The sequence below is a fragment of the Mytilus galloprovincialis genome, chromosome 3 (assembly GCF_965363235.1).
Source record: "Mytilus galloprovincialis chromosome 3, xbMytGall1.hap1.1, whole genome shotgun sequence".
NCBI classification, from domain to species: Eukaryota; Metazoa; Mollusca; class Bivalvia; order Mytilida; family Mytilidae; genus Mytilus; species Mytilus galloprovincialis.
Window position 1 is genome coordinate 64,170,610 of NC_134840.1, and position 25,155 is coordinate 64,195,764.

Below are 25,155 nucleotides of genomic sequence, written 5' to 3' on the forward strand. Positions count from 1 at the left end.
CAGCATACAGCTTTCAGCAATAAACTGAGACTACAGCATATTTCAAGCTCTATTATTTATAACCTTTGTCTAGATCAATATTCTGGAAGGAATTTTTTTCTAACAACAAATCATGAAATTCATCAGAATGTGGAATACTAGTACCCCTATTATTAGAGTCATTCAATTAAAATATATGGTAACTAAAGAAGGAACATTAAAAATGGGGTAACATTTTATTGTTTATGATGTCTTTCAAATAAGTCCATTTGTTGTGATGGATAATTTAGTCTTAGATGCATGATTTTTGTTTTATCATCATAAGTTTTTATTGGCTTTTAACTATCTGTCAGTAACTGGGAGTACCCTCAGATCTATACTTATTGTCTTTTTATTGTTGGGATGTTCAAGTACTAAGCCAAGTCCCCATGTTTTTGTTAGATGCATTTCTATTTGTATCTATCTGATGAGTTGAGCCTTTTACAACTGACTAATATAGTTTGTTCTTATATTGTACTGTTACACCACTGTCCCTGGTTAGGGGAGGTTTGGGATCCCGCTAACATGTTTAACCCCGCCATATTCTGTATGTATGTGTCTGTCCTAAGTCAGGAGCCTGTAATTCTGTGTTTGTCAATTGTTGCTGTCTTACATATTTGTTTTTTGTTTATTTTTTTGTACATTGATTAGGCTGTTACTTTTCTCGTTTGAATTGTTTTACATTTGTTATTTCTGGATCTTTATATATAGCTGACTGTGCTATAGAGGCTTTGCTCATTGTTGAATGCCGCATGGTTACCTATAGCTGTTAATTTCTGTGTCATTTGGTCTCTTGTGGGAAGATGTCATATTGGAAATCATACCACATCTTCTTTTTTATATGAACAACCTAGAGGCAATTTTAGAACTTCACCTGCATTTTCAAAATACAAAAGCATATTTGACACCTACTTATAAGTATGATTTTGAAGTGCCTTCTCTTGGTCCCATGTATGCATAAATTGAAGTCTCTATCATGAAAACCAGAATTCTAAATAATTTAAGTATAAACAAACAATTTTTATATTTGATATTTATTGCTCTTTTTGTCACAAAAGGGCACCAAAAAAAAACAAGTAAACAGCAACAACAGAAGATCACCGTGCATCAGTGATGTCATAGATCACCGTGCATCAGTGATGTCATAGATCACCGTGCATCAATGATGTCATAACTGTCAACAAAAACAAAAGCTCAAAAAATTATACGTCGTACAACTAATAATCATAATTTACAACCTTGTAAAGATTATACACAGCTTTGGAAAATATGAATATGATGATAAAATTAGTTCAAAAATACCATGTATGATTCATTGTAAGGAATCTGATTCTTTCTTTAGAAGTTGTATCAATCATTATTTTCAAAATCTATATTTCATTCAATATAAAATTGATATCAATTACAAAAATGTTAAAGAACAATTTTAATTTCTCATAACTGTTTTTGGTAGCTGAAAACTATTTTTGCTCTCTCTCTTTTACAAATTTGATCTTGTACTAAAAAATTATTAAAACACTAGCAATTACTTATCAAATTTGTAAATGATCATCAAATTATGGTATTTTAGTCAGCAAACACCAGAATTCCTTTTCTCCAAAAAAATACTTATAAGTCATGAACATTTCAGCATACCTTACATCAATTATTGATTGATTTATTGGTTGAAAAGAGCTCAAGCTACTTAATTTGATTACAAATCCTCAAAAAGACATGCATTGTATTTTTGGACTCTTTTGCAGATGGACATGATTTCATACAATTAAAGCACTAATACTGAAACCTTTAATTTTTATCGCAGTTATAAATACATTTTTATGAAAAATATACATTGTGGTGTAATAATGAACAAACTGAGGTCCGTTAAAAAAATGTAATTTTATGAATGATCTATTTAAAGGTTGAACAAATCTATTTAGGAAACATTTTTTTTTAATTTGATTTGCTTAGGTGCTCACTTTTGAATTTTGAATCACTTTTTGCTTGGAAGACCAAAATCATTTTTTTGATTTTCTCTTTTATTTGTTCAATTTTTAATAATAAAAAAAAGTGAGTAAGTGATATTTTGTTTTCCCATCCAAATGAGAAAATGTTAGTACCATATTATATTATTTAATACTAAAATCAGTAGAATAAAAAAATATGTCATATCTATCCTTCCAATTCTTTTCATTCAGCAATTTCATTATTATTAATCATAATAAAAGAACTTCCCATTTTCAAAATGAGAACTTGTTTTTATAAAAAATGCCCATACACAAAAAGAATATAAATTTGTCAGTGATTTATGTTTCGATCATATAATGAGACATATAATGCCAAAATGATTTGTAAATAACATATAAATGAAATGAAAACTGGCCTAAAATGTTATAAAGTTGTACAAAAAAACATATATATGTTGAGATTGCTGTAGAAAATGTATTTTATCAAAAGCAGACGACACATTTCAACTTGTAACAATTAACTTGCACTATGACAACCTGTCACAAATGTAGTAGCACTTTTACAGACATAACATTATACATTCATTAAACAGGTTTTTTGTTAGAAAGAAACATTTATGGACTGAGGCCTAAAAGTTTTTTAAAGAGATGCATTTCTATAAATATTTTGGTAATTTATTCAAACACAAAACAATATATTTTGTGTATAAAAAGGTTCAAAAATTTTAAAAAAACCTACAAAATTTTCTATCAATATTTCAAAACCGTATATCCGGCTCAGATGTTTAGATTTAAATTGTGTACTAACTTTTCATATTCTGAGATACAAAAAAAAAACATTACACATGTATGGACAATGAAAAAATAGAAGTTAGCCTGCTAGAATGTATATTTGGCAGAAAGGAAAAGAGATTTAATTCATTAAAGATTTTTTTTTACAAAACAGTTCTATAAAATCTATTCATAAAATTTGACTAAAGAAAACATTTTACTTACAAATTCTTACAAAGATATACAAATGATATGTACATGAAATGTACAGACAAAAATAATTAATTACATATTAAATATGTACATCAAATTTTTTAACCTTGAAAACAGGTAATACAAGCGCTAATGATACAATAAATTTCAAAACAATGAAAAGTATTCTGAATATGAAACCTGTGTATCATATCATTTCGAAGAACTGCATTGTTAGATTACTAATTTTTAGAATGAAATCTACAATTACAATACAGAAAAATTACATAATATAATGTTGAATTATGCCATAAAACATTTCTAATATTTAATTCATTATTTTTGTTAAATCTATTCCTTGTTTATTTTAAAACAACAATTGTTTGTGAATGAGAGACAATGGGCTCTTCAGGGGAACATATAATTAATTTAAAAGTATGGTCCCGACGAAATACACCTTTAAAAATTTATATGTAAGTAATACCTTTAAAGCCCAAACATAACTTTTTCAAGAGCATCTATAATTCAACCCTTTTGTTGTATAGTAGAAATTTTACTTGAGTGGTTTATTTTGCAATTATTATCATGATAATAAAATCGTGTAAAATAACTGCCCTACCCTCATAATTCAAAACTTTAAGATAGATCTCAAGCAAAGACAAGAAAAATGTAACAATATCATCTCAAACAGAATTTGAATTTACAATTTGAATATTTTTCTTTAATGATCCTGCATCTACAAACTTCAAAGATTGTACATTTCAAGAAAATATTGTTTATGAGAAGAATAAAATATTAATGAAATAGAACAAAAAAACTTGCCTCTAATGTTTTAAACGAGACAGTATAAACAATCATAAAATATACTTTGTAGATCTAGACTTAAGTACAATGCAATATAATATATAGGTTTTGCCTAAGTTATCAATGGACTTCAGACCAGGGAAAACTTTTCTAGAATCAAATGGAAATTTTAAAAATCCCAAATGCTTCATAATTCAGAAATCTAATGTTTTATGCTCTTAATGGGTTGTTTTATTATTCTTATTTCAAACAAAACTGAACTATGGTCCTTTACGTGCATTCAATTTTGATCTATTATTTACAAGCTAAAGTTTACCTTACCCTTAATTGATAAGTCATTTCATAAATTCAAACACTGGTGTCCCTTGTGATAGTCTATTTATAGCTGCATGAGCTTATACAATTTACTGTTTTGAATCTTTACATTGCACACTTAGATTGATAAGACCAAGAGATAATTTGTCTTAAATTGACTGTTTGTATTGTCATTAATAAATATACAAATGTACCAATATTAGTGTCAACATCAAATGCATGTAATGCTTTAATTTAATACACATGATTCGTCAACTCAAATAAAATTTATTTCAGGGCTTATTTAGAAAAAATAAATTGAGCGGTCAAAAGGCTATTTTTTTTTTTATTCAACCATCTTGCAATTTCTAACTGATTTATATGGTCAGCAAAGTTTCAACTACCAGAAAAATGTATTGGCTTTGCCTTTTGACCCCCCCAATAATATGATTTACAAAATAGCCCTCATGCAAAGATACAAAAATTGATTTTTATTTTTAGCGTTACTGCATTCATGATCAAAAAGTCAGTAAATAATTAAACAGCTTTTCTTATGCCATAAACATACATAAAAATAAAACAAACAGATCCGAGAGAAAAATATGGATAAACCAAAAAATCAGATACATGTAATACAAATAAAAAAAAAAATCATCCAAAGAAAAATTAACAGCACTTGTATATATTAAACACATATTCCATTATATTAATAGTTTTGCTGCCTGTTGAATATTCTCTATCACTTACAATTGTTTAAGCATCTATACATTGCACATGTATTAAATAATTAATAATACCAACGGAAAACATTTGTCTTTTATCATGTTAAATAGGACTTTTGAAAATCATTTTATTAATTAATACTATCCATTAGCAGACAAAAGTAAAATCAATTTTTACAACGCTTTTTTCAATGCCCATGCTATGGAAACATAAAAAAAGTTTATTTACAACCTTTATTTCAAAACAACCCCATGACTGAGAGAGGTGGATGATACAAATGGACTAACCTTCAAGTTTCATAAGTTAATGTGGGTTAAGAAAAATTTACCATAAAATCACAAACTCTGGTATAGGTGTTGCATTAATAAGGCATCCCGATGTATTTCCTATATTACACAGCTCAAATTTGCTGAAATTATTTTAATAACAAAAATTTTCCATATGATAAATCATGATTTGATATTTTAATACTAAACTTTTACATCACTTAAATGTATTTATCTATCTAACTGTTTGGTGGTTTTTTACGACAGCATGCATAACTGAATGAAAGTTTTGCATCATGTAATTGACATGAAGATGTCTATTAAAACTTAAGAGCATCTCATAAAAGACAGGATCGATTATTGATCTAATGAAGAAGACAGATAGAAGAAATTAGAAAAAACAATACATTTCATTCTAAAAAAGTTCATGTGTACCAACTACAGTTGTCATTCTTCCCACACTGGTATCGTTTTGCACCAAATAAGCACATATCTAACCGAACATCTACAACCAATAACAAATAACAGTTATGGCTCTCTGAATCCATCCCAACAGCACTGTCTTGAATAGCTCAATATATTCACATTTGTGGCAGTATTCCTGGCTATTTACCCTGCCTGTATGTATTTTGAACACATAAAATAGATTTCGGCATGAATCTGCCAAACACTAATAAGTATCAACCAATTAATAGAGTCCTATGTCATGTCGGCTGATAGTCGTGTAAAAATGTGTTTAAGAAGTCAAATGAAGGTCGTGGAGGAGGATTACAATTCCAACATGATAATATAACATCGTAAACCTCTCGCGGACAAACCTCTGGTTTCGGTATTCTATAACCTTTCTGCACTAATTCAAATGCTTCCTTTGATCCCATACCTACAATATTAAAGAAAAATATATATTTAGTTACAAAAAAACATCAATTTTACCTCCAAATATATGAATGATTAAAAAAATATAACATAATAATAAACAAATACACACTCATGTTTAATCTAAGTTTAGAATGTATTGCAGTGCATGAATATACGATCTGATTTCTTTTCCTGTTCTGGTATTTCAATATATTATTTGGTTGAAATGCTTTAGAAGTTTATAATTAAGGGGAGATAACCAAAAGTTATCTAGATTTCTTGAATTACCATACATACAGACACGAGAACAACATTTCTAGATCAGGACAAAGGTAACAACAAAATGGAATTATAAGGTTGGTGTTGTTTTTTTTATCCTACCAAGTATTTAAATTCTTCAAAATTGCCCGTTTCAAACTTCACCTAAGCGCTACACAACTTCAGAATCACAAGGAGAAAAGACCTCTCCTACTTAGATTTTTTAATACCATTTATCAATTTGTGTGCATCTATATCTGCAACAATGTGAAATGTTTATTTGCCTGTATACATATGCTATTTGTTCATAGGTTGGTTTATTTAAATTGTTCCATATACATTAATTAATTTTTGCCTGTCCATATATTTGTGCGATAAATCCAGTGTATATAGATGTGTATCCATTTTCCCTTCTAAAATGCAATTTAACAAGGCCTGAGGTGTAGACTTACAATGTGTGTCCTTCCTTCCCATTTGCAGTCTTCAAATTTTTTTCAACAATGAAGACATTTTGTAATTGTAGTTTCTGAGAAAAAAAGAGTGAAACCTGTATTTGTTGAATAAATGGATGGACAGTCAAGGTGGTTGAAATTCAATCACAAATCCTACAGTGAAAATTTAATTTTCCATCAAATATAACTTTCTATTTTCCAAGAGGCAATTCCATACTCAGCAAAAATATGAGTATGTCAAAAAGAACCAACTGCACAATGCAAAATCTATGATGGCAGGAGTTATCTTTCTTTACATTTGATCAATGTTTTTACCTTCATAAGGTTCCTTTCCATAGGTGAAGATTTCTATGAGTACAATTCCATATGACCATATATCTGCCTTGGTGCTGTATTTGTTACACAGTAGTACTTCTGGTGCCATCCACTTGATTGCCATCTTTAGTCCTACAAAGTTAAGTGAGAATCATGAAATAGCATGGATTCTTTGAGTAAAGTCTCAAGTCTCTAAATTACAACTCTTCCTTGTACAATTGAAATTTTGAGAAAAGAAGTTGCATTTGAAAACCGACATCCTTTTTTTATTGAAGCATCACTTTTAATTTTCTTTCAATTAATTGACAGTGTTATATAAATATAATGTTGTAATGTATGAAAAGTATGGTTCGAATGACTACATAGTATTGGAGCAGGAATAAATCGGGAATTTAAAAACCCAAGTTTTCTGCTTTAAGCATCAACAACAAAAATCTCACATACACCTATTTTTTTTCTTATTTATTAGATAGTAATACTCATGGGGTATAGTTTTCTTTGAAGAGTGCATATAAAAATTGCTGGTAAAATAAATATGTTTTCAATATAACTTCCCCTTATGAAGTATAATCAGTGCAACATCAAGAGAAAAGATTTAGTTAGTACAATTTAAGAATATGAAAATTAAAAAAATTAAAACCATTACCTAATAAAAAACTCTTATATTTTATCTTATAAATAACACTTATGTAATTGACTTTTGAGTTTTGATGAAGTTCAAAAACATTTAGTAAATAAAGTTAAGTCTGCTCTATAATTTCAATATAACAAAACATCTAATGAAATAGATTGAGAATCTTGGACCTACCTCTTCTGAAATTAAAATCAGGATCATCAACAACTTTGGTCATTCCAAGACCTGCTATTTTTACATTATTACCCTCCCCAACAAGTATATTTCTTGCCCCAAGGTTCCGATGTACAAATTTTTCTTTTTCCATGTAACACATGCCCTCAGCAATCTGCAAATACACAAAATTGTTAATTAATTTCCTTTTTTCCAGTTTTATATTGGGTTCTTTATATTATAAAGTAATGAATACAAATGTTCAGGTTTCTAATCATTCCATACTAAAATAACACAACAGATTTAGGTATTGTTGTCCTGTTCCATTTTTTTTAATTATATTTTATATTGTATTTTATGTGTATCTACCAAATTTTTAGAATGCAGTGCTTAACTTAACTCAAAAGCCATTTTTGGGAGGGTTAAGAGCTCACAAAAATTGTTGCCCCCACCACATCCTTTATGCGCCTGTTCAAAGTCAGGAGCCTGAAGTTCAATGGTTGTTGTTGGTCCATTTGTCATATTTGTTTTTTGTAATCTGTTTTGTTATAATTTAGGCCATTAGTTTTCTCACTTGAATTGTTTCATATTTTTCATGTCAGGGTCTCTTATAGCAGACCATACAGTATCCGTTTTTCTCATTGTTTAAAGCCTTACAGTTGCATATAATTACTGAAATCCGCTTCATTTGAATTTTGGTGGTTAGTTGTCTTATTTGAAATCATACCGCATCTCCTTATTTATATATATATATGTTATTTGTATGTGTTCTTTAAACTTCTAACTTTCCATACTATAGTAGATTGTTATATGTAAAGTGCAAATTGCCTGTTTAAGGTGGTGGTACCCAACACTTTCACTAAAATTAATATGGCTTGTTTAATTTTCATAAAATTTTGTCAAAGTATTTACTTTGACACTTTAACAAAAATATAAAAATTTTAAAAATTTTGAACCAACCGTTTTGTCAGAAAAATTACACTGGTTATATAGCAATTTGTCAAACACCAATTTTGATCATTGAGAAGCTTAATATTCCTTTTCCAACACAACGTAATTAAAACGTTTAGCTGACTTTACAGAGTTATCTCCCTGTAGTGTTAGGTACCATCTTAAGGTAGGAAAACTTGAAAAAAACATGACTTCCAAATATTCTGATATAAAAACTGGAAGTGTAAAACTCAAGTTGAATCTATGCATGGATAGTCTTGATCTTGCTGAAAGTGAAAGCTATTTAGAACATTGATAAAATCTTCCAACAACAGATGAGATGAAGAACAGCAATAATCCATGACTTTCTTGTTGTTAGCTTCAACAATTTGTTAATAATTGATAACATTTTAAATAACTTAAAACTTAATAGATAATATAATACCTGTGCAGCAATCCACAACAACTGTGTCACTGACAAATCTTTCCCCTTTCCCTCCCGTAAATACATTGATAATCGTCCATTTGGCATATATTCGGTTAATATATAAATTGGTTCAGTTTCACTAGACACTGCTAAAAGTTTTATCACATTTATATGCTGTAATTGTTTTAAAATTTGACTTTCATCCAAGAATGCAGACGTCGTTACAGCATCCCTCTTCTGAATTTTAACAGCCACTTGTCGAGAACCATGCCATGAACCTGTAAAAATTAAAGAAAGTAAATATACACTAATTTCGACTGTCTGCACTTTCAAGATAAGAAACATTTTCATTCTTTTTTAATGTTTGACATACAATCAATGTTCTTGCAAAAATTATAGATTTAAAGTTAATATACACTAATTTAGACTGTCTGCACTTTCAAGATAAGCAACATTGTTTTTCTTTCATTTTTAATGTTTGCCATACAATCAAAGATCTTGCAAATATTATAGATTTAAAGTTAATATACACTAATTTAGATTGTCTGCACTTTCAAGATAAGCAACATTGTTTTTCTTTCGTTTTTAATGTTTGACATACAATCAAAGATCTTGCAAAAAATATAGATTTAAAGTTAATATACACTAATTTAGACTGTCTGTTTTTCACTCTTATATTGTTTTGACATGCAATCAAAGTTGTTGCAGTTTCCATCTAAAATCACAGTTATCTACCAAGAGATAACTTGAAATTTATAAATTAGGATTTTTGAACTTGCATCATATAGTTTTTGAAACATTGCCAGATAAAATTCTATGGCAGATTTCTGGTAATTTGGTCCAGTCAAAATCTTAGTATTTCCTGGTTCAAATGGGTTCACAGGTATAAACTGTAAATTCAGAAATAATTGCATGCATTCATTATTGTGGTTTTGTCATTTTGGACTGCAACATGATTTTATTGTTTGCAATATCGACAAACATTCTGTTTTATTCATATAAAAAATTTCTAAATGCAAGTCTAAACTATTAGAATTATCACCCTGTCACATTTTTCCCAATAATAAAAACATCGCAAATTTCTGAATTAATCAGGGACAAAACTTAAAGGAAGCCAATTCGCCCAATGGTTCCTAGATTTTGAGCTGGGCCCTAAACTTTAGATAAATTTCAGCTGTTTCTGCAAACTTGCAATGAGATGAGAGTTTTTACTCTGTGTTGAAGGCTTGATTGTGACTTTGAGATGAAGTACTGCAAAACATAGTGCTGTTCCTTTGCTTTTTGTGTGTTTTGGTGTGCTTTTTCTGGTCTATTGCATGGATAGATATACACCCTATATTTTCTTTTCCTTTTATATAAATATATTTGATCAACCAGTTGAAAGAGGTTACAAAGTTTATTGTTTAGACATTTTTATCAATGTGCTTCATCCTTTAACTACTTCAAATTTTGCTATATAGACCATTTTTTCTAATGGTTTCAATCATATTATCTTACCTAACCAGACCTCAGCAAACTGCCCACTGCCGAGTTTCTTAATAAGAACTATAGACTCCCTTTCTGTGTGGAACTCATCAGGGTTTCCTCGTTCAAATGCCCACAATAATGATCTTGGCTTTAAACAAGCTTGTAATAATTTGCAGCACAACCCATCAGGTGACTCTGTAATGAAAGAATGTACACTTATAGCATGTATAGTCTTATTTACTTCTTGAAAAAAATATATTAAGTATTCACAAGCTTTCAAATTTCAAAAATATCTGTCTCAATTCTATGCAGATACATGTACAAGATCAAAATTAGAATACACATAATTTTGCAAAGGAAATGTTTATCAATTCTAAGCAAAATTACCCCTTGTGGTTGGTTTTAAAATATCTAGTTTCAACACCATCCTCAATTCTCCTTAATCTTTAGTTATTTGAAAACCACAACTATTTGTGTTTCTTCCATGTATAATGAAGGGTTGAAACAGCAAACAGTGATTTTTCTTTTTAATATTTGTTATAATAAAACATGTGTATCTGATAAATTTGAAGTTGCAACAGTAATTCAATCAAAGAACTTTAAAAGAATGAGACTGAAGCTGAACTATTTTTCAATATCATAATAGTTTGGTTTACAACCTCCCATTTGGAGCCCCATTTTACGGAATTCCTTTCCACCCTCTCTTTAACCCTTAGACATCTCTCCATAATTACATTATTAATGTACAGAGCACTTCATAAGCATCCATAATTCAGGTCATGTGAGATCATTAACCTGGTTACCAAATAAACAGCAATGATGTAGTTTGCCAGGTACCAGTTTGATGTAAGCTGACAGGTACCAGTCAACAGGAGCAGATGACCATTTTTTAAATACTCCCTTAATTTCCCTTTTAGGCTGACAATATAAACTGATATTTCATTAATTAACAATAATCTATATAATAACCATGGCCCCCATTACTCTTTGTACTTTATGAAATTTTCAAGGATTTCAATGGATGAATGATGGCATTTTCAAGTGCAAATGTCTAGTCATTTCTATTTTTCTCAAATCATCTCTTGTAAGCAGTGATTGATGAAGCAATTCTAATGCTTGTAGTTCATTAAGAATGAAATAAGTGATAAAAAGTTTGAACAACCTCTCATGTATTATGTATATCCATCAAATAATCAAAATTTTAGATTGTAAATGTTAAGATTTAATTTGATTTTTGTTGCTTAATACCACTTTCAACTACCTCATGGCCAGATATAAATGGTGGAGTAAGCTGGAGTGCCAGTCTGTTTTCCACATTTATGAAACATTACTATTGATATTTTTTTTTCTTTATTACAGACAAATGAATATCTACAATCAAATATTGTCCAGTATCATGTATGTAAGTTGTCTTCTTTGTTTGTGTTTGTTTTCATTGCTCTCACCGTAGATTTTGTTTCTTTTTTTTTAAATGATGGCACCTTTTTGTAATATTTTCTTCTTACTTATAAATCTGTTGCAAAATATATGATCCTTTTTACCATATATGATCAATTCTTACCTGAATAATTTGTGACTAAATCTTGTAAGGACCGGAACCGTCGTTTTGGAGTAATATAATAATATTCTATACAAGGTAAGCCATCATTATTGGTTTCTTTATGAATTTTATAATGTTTGACTAAATAGCCTCTAAGTTCATCACAGTCTCTTACAGATAAAGTATATGTGTCTGAAAAGAAAAAGTAAAATTACATTCATTTTCATTGAAATTTGAAACATGAAAATTCGTATTTTTGCAATAAAAGCACAGTATAATTTCCCCACAGAAATAGTATGTCATGCAAAAGTGAGATCTTCATAATACATGTACTGCCTGATGTTAGTACTTTTTTGTATGGACTATAATTTTTCTAGAAAATGATACAATTCATGTATATATGACCAAGTCGCCTTGAGTATATGATTTTAAACAGAAACAAATGACATTTTGAAAGTTTCCTGGGTAAAAACCCCATATCAGCCTGGTTGCTTTCCTACATCAGAAGTATCAAAATCTTGGACTTTTCTATATTTTCCTGGTTAACATCAAAAGATTCCCATATCGTCAAAAGTCCATATTCATATTGATATGGAAAGGAATCTATTCATCTGTGTGTATATAAGGGACATTCTGATAAAGCTAAAAATATTCAGTAAGTAGAAACTGAAAAGGACGATTTGTCAAAATTATTCACAATTCTTGAAGATAAACTACAAATGTATAATCTTTCTATTTTGTGATGTAATTTTTCATGTAGTGTTTACAGAGTACAAACAGATTTATTTTAGTTTGTAATGCTTATACTGAATTTACAATCATCGAAGAATCAATACATAATACCAAAGAAATACGAAAAATATGCAAAGATGAATATAATTCTTCTCAGCCTGTCTATTAAAACCTCTTACCTGGAGCAGCTTCTCCCTGTCTAATAAGGAATGTACCTTTAGGATAACCTGGTGATAACAACCATTCTTCTGAAGCATGCCGGCTCACTTTGCCAAAATACCAACTGAAATGAAAATATAGAGATTCTTTAACAAAAACATCATATCTAAATCATACTTTTATTTTCATTAAATGAATATATGCATGTCTACTAGAAAAATATCTAAAAAATTCTGAGCTAGAAATAGAAAGCATGCATACAATTATTTTTTTTTTGCATAGGTATCTTTTTAAGATTTTCTTTGTAAGAGCTCAAGTTACTTAAAGAATAAATAAAGATTAAAGATGCTTGGTAGAAGTGTTATGTTTTACCTAAATCCCATCTGTCTATCTATTAATAGAGGATATTTTTTGTCACAGCCATCTTTTGTTATTTTTACATTTTTATTTGACATTCAGGTATATACTCAATGCAAATCTTATATTTCTTCCTGCATAGAATAATCTTTAGACTTATTTTTCTCTTAGTTTCTGGGGTTTTTCATAATCTTTGAAATTGATAAATAGGGAATTATGAAATAAAACAGACAAATGTGACAGTTTAAACTTTTAAAACCATTTCTTGTAAACCGTAAAACACAAAGATTAAATGCTGAAGAACAGTACAAGACATCAATTTAAAACCAAGATGTGTGGTACGTACAACTCTCAATGTAAACAAACACCCGTTGTAATTCAATTTATTTCTTCTGGACGAAATTCAAGTTTTCCTATAGCTACCACTCAAGAAAATCTTAAAGATCATCGGCTGCTGGCAACAATCCCCTCATCAGTGAGAGAGTGCCAAAATGTTTTCCTTGATTTAAAGTGTGCCAAACATTTTATCAATTCAACAAAACTCTGTAAGACTTTGCCAAGCCATTAGAAAAAGGTGAGAGATGTTGTATAACTAGTGAATAATCATCCTCCTATCAGTATTAATCAATTTTCTAAATTCTGACAGGAAATTAAGTTTTTAGATCATAAATGAAATATAATAAAATGAGATGCGCCTCAATGAGACAGTAACCTCTGACAGGAGAAATTACAGTTCATCCAAATATGAAATATAACGAAAAGGAAACAAGGCTCAATAAGACAGCAACCTAGTGACAGAAACAACCAAAAGACAAACTCAACATGCTTATTCAGTTAACACAATCAATGAAAATTACAAACTAAAATTTGAAGTTTTAAACTTTGCAATAAAAAAGTCGTACTGAATGGGTCAATATCCACTTCCAAACTAACACTGCTTGTTGAACTGACATGTTCTATAATGATTTTCAGAACTTAGAGCCACTGGGAAAAAGGACTTGTGTAAATATCGTTTGTTTTCTAAGAAGACTTATAGTATAACTAATCGCCGTATTTGAATATCAAAAATAAGACAACGCGTGACCGAACGACGCATGGATTAAACGAGTGCGCAGCATGAGTTTAATCCATAGCGGCGTTCGGCCACAAGTTGTCTTATTTTTGATATTCAAATACGGTGATTAGTTATTCTTCTTATTACATTGGCAAATGGCTTTTTTTTATGAAATTAATGTAGAAAATGTAAGGAACTATATCTTTTTCCTACGCATTGACAATTTGTTTTGATCCGACGTTATCCATCGACGTCTTGACAACGCCTATTGTTGTATGACGTCAGAGAGTGAAATAACCACGTTTATTTCACATGTGAAATTATCGGTTTTTATTTAACTGGGAAATCAATGTAATTCATTGCAACCAATGTAATAAAGCTATATACCATGTCACAGAACTCTTAGAACTCTCTTTTGAACAGTATGCTGTAAAGCTATGGAAGTTTTCTGTACTTTTTCAGGTAAACAGAAATATATACATGTAGCAGCCTTAAAATGAATGTTTATAAGTAACAGCTTTGATGTAAGGGTAATTAGATTTGTTGTTTACAGTCATTTTTCCTCATGTCACTTTTTTAACATGAACAGTTTGCCTAAGGTCTGTTTTGTCACACATTTAAAAAAAAAAATTTTATTAGTATACTTGTTATTAATCTGTACACAGTGGGATAAAAGACTGTGTCCTTGTTAGGCTTGTACCAACTGCAAGTACTAAGTTACTCATTTTAATGATTTTAAATTTGAATTTGATGACTTCTTACAAGAGCACAGATCATCAACACAATTTTAATAAAACACGCACCATTCAAATCAAGACCTAATCAAAGTGAAATATTAATACATTAATAAAACCATGTGTGACTTTTATTCTTTATTGAAATCAATGAAATTCCTTTACCTGTTTATTAACATGTACCTACACCTGTGCAGAGATAAAGATCGGAATGTTAATCAGCTACAAGGAAAGGTAATAAGTACACTATGTAAAGGAAAGGGCACCTGTTCCTCTTTCCATTAACAACATCTATGTACCGCAGCCGATTGTTTGATCAACAGGAAGCAGCATTTCTTATCAATGTAAAAAAATTTATTTGGGACTATTAAAAGAGAAGAGAATTACCTTAATCTTTTATTATAAGAAAGAGTTGATTTTAATTTGATAATTATCGTATTTTACAGGCCCTTTTCAAGAAAGTTGAAGATTAGCAAACTTTGACACCACAATGACAGAGGTAATCTGAATGTATTGCCCGACTGGATACTTTAAGGTGACACAATAATACATAATAGTCACTGTTCAGTATTTCTGTCACTTTAAACATATATACCCTTTGATTAATGATAATAATCCCTTTAAAATATTACATGATGTGGGCCGAAATAACTGTTGTTCATCTTCACTCCAATTAAAAAAGTATTTATTGATAGTCTAACTGTCTTATAAGCTTTCAACCACTCTAGATCTTAACACATATGTTATAGATCTCACTATATGATGTCTTGTAATCTTGTAACGTTTCTTGTAAATTTGAAAGTTTGTGTGTGACAATGGTGACCATCCTAGTCTAGAGTTAATATTCTGATAAAAAAGTATTTTACTTTAAACAAATCATAGTGGAACGTGAACAAAACAAGTATAATCAATATCTGAACATACTTTACAGGGGCCTACAAGAATTTTCATTTATAAAAATGTATATACCTTTTTGCATACTTGCAAAATATCCTCTGGAACATTCTACTTGGGCTCAACAATGATTTCGAGTATTATTAATTACATTTAAAGCATGCCTGACACTGCCGGCGTGACCACTTTAGCTTTTCAAATACAAATGAGTACAAAAAAAATATAAAAGGTTACCAACCTAAGTTTTTTACCCTTCAACTCAACAGATTACCTGACCTCATTTGCAGGCCATCAAGGCGTTTTTAGGTTACATCAATATATATGTACCAAGGACATGAAGTATCACTTTTACACCTAAAACTCTCAAAAGTTGTTAGCCTGACCCAATTTGTTTGACACTTTCTGAGACAGAAAGACAAAGTGATATTACTCCTCCTTATTTCATAAACTGTACCTCTCTGAACTTCCAATGGAGCAATACAAATAAATACTTAGCATGCTAAGTACAACAAGAAAAATTATTGTGACACATTTGTCTCTGATGCTGCAAAAATATCTGATTGGTCTTTTTGATACAATTTGTTTCACCCAAACTCATACAAGTGTCAACTTATTTTCTGCTTCAAGTGATTTTACCTTACCTTAGTTAAACATCACCTCCAACTAATATGTTTTTGTTGCAACTCAACGGTTAGGTCAGCTCTTCATAAAACTACAACAACTGACCATGCCACTTGCAAGAGAACTGATTAACACATACATATTTTTGTTTGTTAGACAAAACAAAACTATAATTAAAGGCATCATAATAAACTTACTCATATGTTCTAAGATATTGTTCTTGTGGCGTCAAAGGTGCCAATGGCTTTGGAGGTGAAAAGTGGGTAGTCCCTTGGTTAAAACTTCCCGAATGATTTAAGTTCCATGTTTCCACATCATCCTCTTCAAGAGTGTCACTTAAACTTAGGAGAACAAAATTATCCTGAAAGTCGTTAATCCCACCTGCGGGAATCTTTGTGTCTTTTCTACACATAGGGCACGGAAAATGTCCTGGTCGCTCACCTGGATGTCTACGAACATAGTCTTTGAGGCATGCTTCACAGAAACTGTGCAAACACGGTAATGCCTTTGGTCTAATAAATGGTTCTAAGCATATCTTACAGGACAGAAATTCCTCTTGTAGTTTTTCTCTCAAGCTACTTCGATTTGTGTGCCGGGCCATGGTTAGCCATTCTGAAAAATATAATACAAACTTCTTACAAGAAAATTTAACTATTAAGATATCTTCACTTAGATGTACAGTAGCATATAAATGTAATTATATTAAAACCATGACAATTCTTATTAACTGGTTGCAAAAAGCAAAAAGTTTGCATTTTCAAAAACTATCTATTTACCTTGCCCATCCTGGGCTGACAGCATCATCATCTACCGAAACCAATGTCCTTGAATTTTATATCTTAACCTACATGTATTTGGCAAGGCAAACTAATATTATCACCGTAATTTAAAATACGAAATTAAGCAAAGAATTATTTACGATGCATGTACCTAACATAAAATTAATAGCTCTCAAAATACTAAACATTTTTCACATGGCAAACCATCAAATTCCACTTGTATCTTTCCTGAACAATTCATAATTTGGGAGGATAAAACATCTTGAAGAATAAGATGTGGTTTTTACATACTTGAGGAAATTGGCAGTGTATTATCAAGTATTGTTCATTCATAATGTATCTACAGCAAAAAATATCTGTATGCATTTTCTATAATATGTAATTTGAAAAGTTTACAATTTTTGAAAGATTTTTATGTTTTCCCTTATTTTAAACAGCTTTTTCATTTATTTGCTGTGTGATTTTCCAACCATAAGCATATTCTAACATCATAGTTTGTGCTCAGAATATTTCAAAACAATACATATTTCCTCCAGCTTAATGAAAGATTAAAACGGGATCACTTCTGTGTCATAAACAAGCAAGAAGTAACAAACATGCTACAGTATTAAGAGTTCACAAAATGATTTAAACATGGGAAATTTTTATAGCCATATGCCTATGGGTGAACCTCCATATTTTTTGTTCGTAGTACTATATATGCCCTTACTGTTTACACCAAAGAGTACTTCAAAACCGCAATATTATTTATGAATAGTCCTGAAGCCCCTTCTAACTATTAACTTGGGGATGAAAGACCACAATAAATCTAAGAACAGACATGTATATATTATGTGGACAAATTATAGTGTGTGTCTAAAGGTTATAAAATAACCATTATTACTATCATTATTTTATCAAAACGTTTTTGAGGTCGGTAAACTTTTCAATTACTATGAATAAGGGTGACGAAGTGTGTTCATCAATGTGACAACAACCCAACAATCAATGAAACCAAATAACTGTATTTTAATCATCTCAACTCTCTGCAAATGCAACCTTTTTGTGATAAAAACCAGAGTTCCTTGAACCATGTCACTAACAATTGAACTTTTTTGAACAATTTTTTTTCCAACACTCTCTCAAAACTGGCATCTAGCTGTCAAAAGTAACTTTTATTTAATGCAAAGCTAGAATCAATTCCTCTCTTTAAGCAGAATATAATCTTCGAATGTAGGACTATTTATCATACAACTAAAGTTCAGTGTTTACACAAACAATCAAAACCATACAGCCTGTCCTATATAATCATCCATGGAAATTGCATATCAAATCAATTTCCTGTATAATAAAAACTTTCACAAATCCCACAGCGGTGTTTACATGCAACTTTAATGGGCTAATTTGCAAACAATTTATCATCCCACCAAACAGACCAGAGTCAACATTCAACATTTACTTTCTGATTTTACAACAATAACGTTCAAATTGGTCTTTTCCTCTCTTTTGCAAACAAAATTACAAAGGTAAAAACCACGGCTATTTTTTCCCTTACTATAGGGACAACAATCAGCTCCGTTTAAACATCTGTTTTGCTCATTGATAATTTTGCACAATAAGAGATAATAGAAAATGTCAACAGTCTACCACCTGCATGTACAATTTACCACTTAATACTTTTTAAAGAGCTGCAGAAAAAAGGAAATCTGACAGTTCAAAGCCTTTGCTGCACTGTGTAGGTTTGGATAGATAGATGACTGCTGAGTTCATTAGGTCCATTTTTTTCTTTCTTAGCCTTAGTATATTTTGAACACATTCAGAAGAAGTTATTAAAAGTTGACTTTGATTTTACAAGACCAAAAGTTTTGTACCAAAAGTTAAGATGAAAAAATATTATCAAACTTTTTAACACATCTATTTGCAGCACTTAGTTATATGGAGGTGGCCATTCCAGGCAATTTATATTTACATTGTATAGATCTACAATCTAACAACTTCAACTATGGCATGCTGACAGTACATCTTTTTTATTAAAAAATATACTGGCTAGACTAGCAGTAGCTTTGGTCTTAACCCATTATAAATTTAAATAAGCATTTTCTGAAGAAAGTTAAAGATATCAAGAACTGAAAGTCAACATTTCAATGCAAACAACCAGTCTAAGCAGAGAAAATTCTGTAGTTCTTTTCAGTCAATCTGCAATATTTACACCTTCTTTATCTTAAGCTTTTTAAATTGTTGCCAATTTTTAAGAATAAACTTCCCCTTTTGACCCCCACTGTTATATGTATAATCCTAGTGCATTAATCCAAGGATGCATCTGTTAACCCTCCAGAAACTGTTCTAGCTATTTTTGTCTGACCTGTTTATTAACCCAATATAAGAAGTACTACAACAAAAACAGATTATCGCTTTGGCTCCAGTTTCTATTATTTCTAAACCTCTGGATTTTCTGTCTTCTTTGATCTCTCGCACAGTGTGGGATAAACACAGGATGTCGGAATTTTAACCAATTAGAAAAGAAAATTTTTTTCTTGTTTTTTTGTATGATTGTTCAATCATTTTATGTTTCTCCACTCAGACAGAAAAAAACTTTTTTTTATTAAACATTTTCAATGAAAGTTGATCAGCAGCAAATATTACATCCATATAAAACACAAGTATTCTCAAGAATGCTTATCAAGTGCTGAACTTTGAACTTTGCTAAAATACAGCACCATATTTTTATGTGCTAACCCACAAAATATGGCCAGCCTACAGTATGTTAATCTATAGTCTTTACACATTATGAGTGGGGATACACAAGAGGGAGTCCTGGGGGGTTGGAACCCCCCTTTTATGAGGCTCATTATTTTTAAATGGGGTCATATTATTGTTGGAACACCCTTTTAAAAAAGACTTGATCCAACCAGCATTATTCATGAATATTGTGATTCCCTGTTAGCCAGTTAAAGGCAGTTTTGACTACTTCCCCCTGTATCTGAGCTATAAGAAGAAAACACAGTAAATCGAAATTTGGTTAAAAAGGAAGCCTTATGCATGCTACCATTACTGGCATTAGATTATAGAGGCAATTTATATCATATAATAATCAAAGAGCTGAAAGCTCTGAAGAAAAATGACGCCACTGTCTCTAATATTGGGATAGTTTTTATGCAAGTCTTGATTTTCACATACCGTAATTAGTTTAACAATGCAACATGTCTCGTAAGCATATAATTGATATTCGTATATATGTGTGTGTGTGAAGTGAAGGTGACAACTGGCTGTTTTTTAAGACAAATGAATAGGTCAAGACTACCTGAATTGTACAAATAAATACCGTAGAAAGGCTTGTATATTTATCACTGGTACATAGTCTGAATCTGGGTCCGTTCGCGCCCACTCATGTTCGCCCCCTTTCACTTTCACACCCTAAATGTTCGCACCCAATCTTAATTGGTTTTGTGTTTAATAACTCTGTAAGCAAGTGTATAATTGTTGTCATTGTCTCAAAATAAAGAGAGACAGCATTTTTATTTGTGTTGAATAAATCTTAATCATGTTTTGGATAGCGTATTGTTAAAAATAATAATAATCCTTTCTAATTAAAGTGGTATTTTGTCAACGTTTTATTTTGTGTTGAATAACTCTTAATCATGTTTTGGTTAGTGTATTGCTATAACTTTGTTTCATTGACTTCTTTCAAAATGAAGTGAGATTCTGACTATGTTTTTTTCTGTGTGTTGAATAGATTTTATCATGTTTTGGTTATAATAGTGGATTGCTATATTTTGGTTCCTATATTTTATTGTTTCGTTGTTTCAGATCAAAGGGACCAAGCTGTTAAAAACAATTATCTTTTGTGTTTTTCCTTTAAAATCTTCAATGTTTTACTCATACCAAGCTATAAATACATTCAGTATTTACACCAAAGCAATTTAAAACAACAATCATGATTTTCCAATTATTCAACTTAAATTTGAATTAAAATTGAGCGTGAATGAGTAGAGTGCGAACGGACCTTGGGTGCAAACGTGCGAGGTGCGAACCTGCAAGGTGCGAAAGTGTATTGGGCGTGAACAGACCTGATACCACAAAATATTAAGTAAATAATCTTTTTGTTACTGTTATCAAAGGTCTAATGAAACTCAGGTAATTTCAAACATTTGTCAAAGAATTCTAGTCAAACCGGCACCTGGTTAAATTGGCACCTGAACAAATCAGCACCTGGTTAAATCGACACCTGATATAGTCAATTCGTCACCCATGTTAAATATATATTTTAACAGTATTTTAAGCAAAAAGAGTAAAAATAAGTAAGGGGTTGCCAGATTTTTTTTCAGTATTTAAGCAAAAAGAGTTAAATACAAATGTACTAATTTTCACATTTTTGGGTGTTCATTGTACATTTTGTATATATTTATTTTTCTCAACTAAATGACATTTTTGGTGTATTTTTAATGATATATATATGAGTAGTCAAAATAATTATTACGTCTGGCAAGGCTTTTTAATTTTATTCTGGGACACCTTTCTATGACCGCAAGGCTGTGTTAATTTTTTCTGGGACGCCTTCCTAAGAAAGCCTTCCTACGAACTTCGTAGGAAGACGTCACAGAAAAAAAATAAAACAGCCTTGCCAGACGTCATAATTATTTGGACTAATACATGAGATATTAGATATTTTTATGCATTATTTAAACCAGTTGAGCATTTTACAGGATTGTTTGTTTAATGCTTTTTAAACTTTACTGAAAAAAAAACACCTTAAATTTGCTTATTATTTTGCATGAAAATTTGATTTATTGAAAGGGACTCATAGTTTTCCATTTTTTTTTAATAATTGTCTAATTGTTAAAACAACAGCTTGGGTAAGGGCTTCGTTGTTTACCTTTATACACAACAACATAATTTCACTTTGGTTTCGTTGTTTACCTAAATACACAACAACATATTCACTATGTACTTGGTAACAGTTATTAATTAATTGAATAGAAAATATTATAACAAATATTATTGGATGCCGAATTGACGTCAAATAGGTGCCGATTTGACTAATGCCAATTTAACCAGGTGCCGACTTGACTTGTACGTTTCAATTCCTCTGCGATCGTTTGCGGTATTTTCTTGAGAAAAACCTATTTTCCATCATCAAAGAGAAGAAGAAACTGCTTGAAAATGATTCTGGAACGCTTCATGATTGTTAAAATAAGTTAAATTCACTCAAAAAACAATTTTAAAACTTGCGATGTTTAAACAGGAAGTTTCAAACGCACGTGTAAAAAAAGAAATTAACCGGTGAGAGTGGAAATCCGTACATAACAGATATCACTATAGTACGACTTTGAAAGCAAAACAGTTCCATCCTTTTGTAAAACAGTCTTTAATATACCTATCACATTAATGTTTGAAGGGTCTTAAGCTTATTCAAACCATAAAAGTCGGTATGAAACACCAAAACGGAATGAACAATAACCGATTACGTTTTGTAGTTTACAAATTCTAAACTGGTTCCCGTCAAACTACAACACTTTGTCCGAGTGCAGTGGAATACAAGCAGAAACCAGTTAGTTTGTAAACTGGTTCCTGGCTGATTACTACACAATGACCTCTCATGCATAATTAATGATAACACAAGCAGATTCCAGTTTGTATAGAAAATAGTAAATACGAAACCAAGCGCGGTAGGCAGAGAAATGTAATGAAGTTCAGGTCGCCAGTAATGGAACAATGACTGCGTCATTTTCCAAAAAGAAAGATCCAGGATATTGACAAATGTATAATACCAGAATAGTTATCAAAAGTACCAGGATTATAATTTAGTACGCCAGATGAGTGTTTTGTCTACATAAGACTCATCAGTGACGCTCATATCAAAATATTTATAAAGCCAAACAAGTACAAAGTTAAAGAGCATTGAGGACCAAAAATTCCAAAAACATTTCTACCAATCTGTATAGAATACACATACACTTTTTTGCCTTACAATATATATAAGCATCATACCTGCCGATGTTTTCTTATGTTTCTTTTTTATTTTAGGCATAGTTGAGGATTCACCCAATTTTTTAAACTGAACATTTGCCATACTGTTAGAAATCCAACACATATCCGCATTCTCATTTTTGCACGGAGGAAATACGAACTCTATGCTCCCTGTCGATTTACACTTCTCACTGAATAGTCCTTTCACATGTTTAATAAGTTTTTGGCCATTCTTCTTCTCCATTGATTTTTGACGTTAATCCCAAATTAATTCTTTAACATAACACAACGCTTTAATCGTTTCCACTTCATGATTTTTACCTATTGGTTAAATTACTTCAATCCTTCTTATCCCAACGGAAAGAAGTTAAAATACACTGTTATTTTTCTTCTTTAAAAAAATATTTCTATCCCGACTTATTCTGACTTTGCATTTTTAATCCTTTGCAATTCATAACTATTAGTAAGGACAGACCTCTTATCCACGTCCATTTACTAATCGAAAAATATATACTGATTAAAATGTAGTTCCTTTGGAGGTTTTAAATGTCTAGCCTTTGTACAAGTTTGTAGATTAATGTCCCTTTTGACATGTGTTTCAGACTAACAAGCTAAATTTTCCCTTGACATGCAATCATCTATTTGTTCACATTTGTTCATTTATATTCGACCTAAAAGCCATTCCGTTGGTGTAAAATCCATTTTGATTGAAAATATTGCATATAGTGCATACTCATGAAAAATACGATTTTTGAAAAAAAGTTTTTGATTAAAATAACTGATCAAATCCTCACAAATGAATCAAACGAAAAAATGATTACTTTTAAATCCAAGTTTCGACTTTCGTCTAATCACTGTTGTACATCAGTATATTTACCACATCTTTTGAACATCCAAACTTCAAACAGAGCAACAGTAACTAAGTGCATTACCTGATTATAACGATTTCCTCTTGTTAATGGCAAATCACACTTTAATTGTTTAGGATGAGACTTTTTTGGCACAGAGTAGAATAGATCCAATTAAAATTCCTACATGCAACAAAAAGTCAAAGATACATAATCGTTGTGGTGAAAAAAAGAAGATACATCGAACACAAGCACTTAACCATGATCGGCACAGAACTTTTTCACACAATATATTCCCATTCTTCACTACAGAAAATTGAAAAGGACCCAAAACAGAGACAAAAGATACCTGCCACAAAGGGAAGCAGACGAGAGAATGCCTACACACAGAAACAATCAGAGAACTTCCTGCCACAACAGACTCAAGATAATCATCATCATCTATAGCAGGAGCATCTTTATTTTTTACTGAGGTTCACCATGGGGTAAATAACAAGTGGTTGACCTTTAGCAGGTGTGAGGGCACTTGAAGGAACTGTTATATTTCTAGTGTAGATTACATTAAATGGTGTTAATGATTATTTATTCTACTATATTTTCCAAACTTGTATAAACTACCAGGTGCATAGTGTTTTAAAAGAAATTTCATCACATAATTTATATGTCTTCAGACACTGTCAGAATAAAACAAAAATACACAAGAAACTCAAGTGCTTATGTACTAAAGCAGAACTTAATCAGAACATGCAATTCAAATTTCAGGGTTCTTAATGAACTAGACACAAATGATGATCTTCTACCTCTCATGTATTAGGCTTGTATATTAATAGTGGCGGTGTAGTTAAGATTGACTAAACAGTGATGTGGAAGTACAACTTGTTACATGAAGGAAAGACATATCTGATTATCCATGATTAGTTGTTGTGACTATTATGTAGCATTGCAATTCATTGTTTAAATATTGTTGTTCTCTTCAAATTCTG

General features: G+C 30.7%; 1 protein-coding gene across 6 annotated transcripts in view; it reads right to left on the reverse strand.

Moving 5' to 3' along the window:
- Positions 1–1,036: 1,036 nt before the first annotated feature.
- Positions 1,037–25,155, reverse strand: part of LOC143068625 (tyrosine-protein kinase Fyn-like) — a 60,406-nt gene continuing 36,287 nt past the window's right edge. For 4 of the 6 annotated variants that reach the window (XM_076242832.1, XM_076242833.1, XM_076242837.1 and 1 more), the window contains 8 exons: positions 16,797–17,211; positions 12,960–13,063; positions 12,070–12,240; positions 10,539–10,703; positions 9,060–9,319; positions 7,706–7,859; positions 6,898–7,029; positions 1,037–5,894 (listed from right to left, as the gene is read on the reverse strand). In XM_076242832.1, the coding sequence (XP_076098947.1) occupies positions 5,719–5,894; positions 6,898–7,029; positions 7,706–7,859; positions 9,060–9,319; positions 10,539–10,703; positions 12,070–12,240; positions 12,960–13,063; positions 16,797–17,211 (1,577 nt within the window). In that variant the 3' untranslated portion in view covers positions 1,037–5,718. Of the gene's footprint in view, positions 5,895–6,897; positions 7,030–7,705; positions 7,860–9,059; positions 9,320–10,538; positions 10,704–12,069; positions 12,241–12,959; positions 13,064–16,796; positions 17,212–17,375; positions 17,938–23,345; positions 24,561–25,155 lie in introns of those variants that run through there. The other 2 variants (XM_076242831.1, XM_076242836.1) reach the window with 2 other exon arrangements.